The following is a 4806-nucleotide window of genomic DNA, read 5'->3' on the forward strand; positions in this document are numbered from 1 at the left end:
CTGGAGATGGATCTAAGACCAAAATTGGATTGGATTCCATCATGGGGAAGGATGGAAATCATTCATCATCCTTTCAACTATTGTAAATCCTTCACATAAAGGACATTATCTACTTGCAACAGATATATCTGTCGGGGACTTAAAACATTGATCAACAGAGTTGGAGAAGGGTCGAAGATCTTGGCATACCAGAGACATATCATGAGGAATGGGGGTCATACGTAGTGCAACTTTGATCTTTTGGCATTATTCTTGGTGATAAGAAAGACAATATTATATGGAGGTGGCGGGGGAATGAAAAATGACAAGCTGATGGTCCAAGACATCTACTTGAAGTTGTGAAGGCCCAAGAGGATCAATGTCTATAATAAGCATCTACAAGATATATGGAGGTGGAATATCCCGAACAAATTAAAATCTTTTTGCGGATTGGAAGCACATGATCGTATATTAACATGGAACAACTTACAAAAGTGTTGGTTCATTGGTCCTGAAATATGCCCTCTATGCATGGGGGGGATACAAATCATTTGTTAATCAAATGATCATATGAGAGGTTGATTTGGGATGGGGTTATGGAAGAAATGAAGCTTCCTTTCGTTGGAACTAATCAACCCTTATTTAGATGTCTTCTATCATAGTTCATTTCACAATGAAAGTATAGGTCCCTCCGATTATGTATCACATGTATTATACCGCGAAGTAGGAACACTAGCATTTTCATCAGAAAACTGTGATTATTAGAGAATCCATTATCAAGACAGTTGTTTTTTCAATGACATCAGGTCGGTGATCAAGTCTAATAGAAACAAGAAATATGAATCAATTGATATTTGGAAAGAATATGTGGTTGGGTTTTTTTACGGAGCAAACAAAAGAAGGAAATGCGGATGTGGTGCAGTCATAGTTACTAAGTCTTGTAATCTCTTCCACGTATGGTGGGAGGGCGGAATGGGATCAAAAAACAAATCTGAGATTACAACATTATGGGGATTCATTATCATATAAAAATGACAAAGGTTAGACAAAATTAAGGTATATGGAGATGCAAAAGGAATCACTCACTGGGTAAACAAGCATACTAATTTCAATCCCCCCATATTGTAAATTAGATGATGAGGATTCAGAACCTAGTAAGGACTTTTAATCATATACATTTCCATCATATATACAAAGAATAGAATTGGACAATAAACATCCTATATAAAATAGGTATTTTGAAGGAAACAGGTAAAAAAACATTTCTCAGTCTGCAAGGAGGGTATCATGGTCAATGTAGGCAACATCAACCACTCTTATGAGAGATTTTAACACATACTTGATTTTGATGGAAGTTTTGTATCTTTAGATAATGAAAGCCTTCATTTATGAAAATGTAATGGTTATAAGCTAAAGTTTGATGTTAAGAAAGATACTTTTGGTAGAACAGGAAATTAGAAATGTATGGGCATAGGAATGATAAGAGAAGTATGAAAAGCTAATATAATGAATGAAATATGAATTATGCACTATCCTTATATTTTAATACAAAGATAGATTTTTTTTCTTTCTGTAAAAAAAAAGTAGCGTTCAAAATAAATGAAATAGTCAAAAAACACATTAAAACAGAATACTATGTGACTTCCTATCGACGCTCATGAAAAGTACCTCCATTGCTCCTCTCACAAAGCACACCTCTGTTTCGAGCCTCCATCACCCTAAATCCCATTATTTTTTGTTAGCTTCCATTGCTCTACTTCCTGAAGAACCCATGAACAACGTAAATACAAACTCTTAATCCTTGACCTTTACCGTTTTTACTAGCGTCTCGTATTGACAATTTTAAGACAAATTAAATTTTAAGACAAAAGATTTATTTTGTCTTTAAAAATTGACTTAAAATCCCCCTCCGTGTAGTAGTGTCGAATGCAACAAAAGACAAGTTGTCTCTAATCGTAACAACAAATCTCGAAGGGACATAAGATGAATTGATGTCCAAGAAATCTTGCAAGGAAAAGTTGTCACATTCTTCACTACCCCCACAAAACGAAGAGCTGAGCCTAACAAATCATTGTCTTTATATAAGATAACATGAATAGTAAGTGAAATAGCAGCCTCGGTATAGGTGCGAGACAATAGTAGCATGCAAGTTGGCGGACTTAAGTCACACTGCCTATGTCAATTTTGCACTTGTTAGATAATATTGTCTTAAATTGATATGTTTTTGTCTTAATTCTTAATTATATTAAATGAGTTTCATCTTAACTCGTCATTGTATTAGGTAAAACAATGAACAATGAGTCCAAACAAAACTATAACAACATACAACAGACTGCCAACAAAACTGTAACAACATACAATAAACTCTGATAATATGAGGACTCTAAACAAAACTGTAACAACATACAATAAACTCTGATAATATGAGGACAATTTAAATTTCTCTATTATTATGAAAAATACACATGAAGCCATCACTAGATTTTGTATGGCATATCTTCATGTATATTTTGAGAAGAGAAAGTACAGAGGTGTGAAAATATAATATAAGAAAGAAAAGGCATGGCATATATAGCTTCATGTCTATTTTTGAGAAAACGGTAGAGAGCGGAGAAAATATATTAAAGAAAAAGGCAGTATTTATTTCAATGAGCAGTAAAGTGAGAGCATATGTGAGGTCTAAAAGGATATATCTCGAATCGTACAGAGCAACTGCCCAGATAAATTTGAGCTCCCATCTGCGAAGAACAGCACTTATTCAACAATCCAATCGCTTGTATCAGACAGGCACGGCAGTCGGGCGCTGCAAGTGTTGTGGAGCACATTTGTAATCCATAAACGGTGACAGAAGAATGTTTCACCACTTGTGCTCCGTTGGCGAATCGATTGACGTGTAAGGGAGCTTTCCGTGCGAGAGTTGCCATGAGATTGGCGAGAGTGTGATTGAAACCATGAATATTACTGTTGCTCTTCGCACTCTCAAGAGAATAGGCAACGCTGGTATCGAGAGCAGAGGCGAAAGTGTAATTCTCATAGCGAATGAAGCAGAATTCGAACTGAACACGAGCGCTTATGGCGTTGGGGCAGCCTTGAAAAGCCCTCTCTGACGCTGCAGCGACACAGCTTTGGCACTCATGGCGAGAGACGTCGGGCCTGCATTGCACAAGCCCCTGGACTCCGCCATATGTATGTGTCGCTAATCCGCCACTGGGGGCAGCGCCATTCACCAGGGATTTCAATAGCCTCTTCAGATTCCTCTCGTATCCACTGCCACTGCTGTATTTGTTCGCATTGCACAGACCGTAAATATAGGAATCCGATATTTGCGCCCCATGATCCACAACTGAAGGTGAAACTGAAATTGAAATTGAAATTACATTAAATAACAGCAGTAACGTCATCCAAGTACACCACCGCCATCCTATATTATTCATGCCTTCCATCTATCTTCCCAATAAATATCCGCAGTGAGTAGCAGAGACTAGAGACAGATGTACGCAAACTCTAAATGGTATTTACCGAGAGAAGACGGAACGGTTTTATAGCTATAGCCGGAGGATACGATGCGGAGACAAACAAAATTAAACACATCATCATTAAGATATTGCGAAATTTAGCACATCATCATTAAGAAAACACAACAAGCTTAATGAAACTATAAAAACTTTACTGACTAAAGTCAGCATAGTAGATTCAGTGGGTCATGGGGTTCACCATTACAAACAGTAGCATGACGTACGTAATTCCATTCCTCGCTTCCCGAGGAATCCATTCGGGTTCGAGTTGGTTGTGCATCGAAAACTTAATTATATGATCCTTAATGGTTAGGCCATCACTAAATTATTTTACTATGATGATGATGATAATGATGATGACCATGACCACAATGATGATTAGAATAAAATCTTAAATATAATATTTTACATACAAATATTTAGGATTTTTCTATATTAATATAGGTAATAAAGAGTGGACAATGGATTATAATAGTGTTCAAAAGTATATTTATATTATTATTAATTGATGATGATGATGATGACGTGGTAGTAGTAGTAGTGACAACAATGATGATGATGATGACAATATGACAACGGGGATAAAATTTTAAAATATAAAAGAAATAATGATGACAATGATGATGATGATAAAATTTAAAAGTACCATATTTTAGAAGACTAATATTTAGAAATTTTCTATAGGGGAGGAACGCCATTAGGCGAACACCTCCACGTCAACATGCACTCCTGCCACGCTGGCACGTCAACCTTCATGCGACACATAACCCCTCCATGCAGTGACCTATTGAGCATGTATGAGTACGATTCAGTAGGTGGAGGCGGGGTTTAGGGTTTGTTTAGCGTGAGTACCATACGCCTTGTTCATTATTGCGTTCATTTTTGTTTGGCACCTGTTCTTGTTTGTTCTCTCTGCCGGGTAGTTGAATGTTGCTGCTCCAATGGCGATCACTGCCATTACAGTCGTCGGTAATGCGGGTGGTGGTTTATGGACCAGTAGAGATGGTCGTGTTGGAGGTTGTTCAATTTTTTTTGTGTGTTTCCTCTTGTTTTTTTGCCTAGTTTTTCTTCCCCGTTTGGTGGTATGGGCTCGTTATTCATCTGCCTTTATCGCAGTGGCGAATTTAGCTCGACTCGGTGTCAATTTCACATTTTATCTGCATTTTTGGTCCCTATCTAACCATTTTGATGCTGTCTTGCAGGTTGTTGCAGTCTCAGCTACTGTTTTTGGAGCATCTGAGGTTCCTGTGGCTTTCTAGCATAGAGAAAAAAGGTGGCATGGAGAAGAAATGTAGGACACTGTCCTACCAGC

At 37.4% G+C, this 4806-nt stretch overlaps 1 protein-coding gene across 1 annotated transcript; it reads right to left on the reverse strand.

Moving 5' to 3' along the window:
* Positions 1-2624: 2624 nt before the first annotated feature.
* Positions 2625-4452, reverse strand: LOC149264453 (antimicrobial ginkbilobin-2-like protein). The gene is made up of 2 exons (XM_089399028.1): positions 4347-4452; positions 2625-3334 (listed from the first exon to the last, which is right to left on the reverse strand). The coding sequence occupies exons 1-2, from the start codon at positions 4450-4452 to the stop codon at positions 2625-2627; spliced, it is 816 nt and encodes a 271-aa protein (XP_089255154.1).
* Positions 4453-4806: the final 354 nt, after the last annotated feature.

The sequence above is a fragment of the Pinus tabuliformis genome, chromosome 6 (assembly GCF_031772625.1).
Source record: "Pinus tabuliformis cultivar Carrire ecotype Pingquan chromosome 6, CPIR1, whole genome shotgun sequence".
Classification (NCBI taxonomy): Eukaryota; Viridiplantae; Streptophyta; class Pinopsida; order Pinales; family Pinaceae; genus Pinus; species Pinus tabuliformis.

Bases quoted from the DNA above. Each gene is read 5' to 3' on its own strand.
- LOC149264453 (XM_089399028.1), bottom strand. From the start codon at position 4,452: ATGGCAGTGATCGCCATTGGAGCAGCAACATTCAACTACCCGGCAGAG. The intron at 3,335-4,346 runs GTACTCACGCTA...TTTCAATTTCAG, and splicing joins AATAATGAACAAGGCGTATG to TTTCACCTTCAGTTGTGGAT.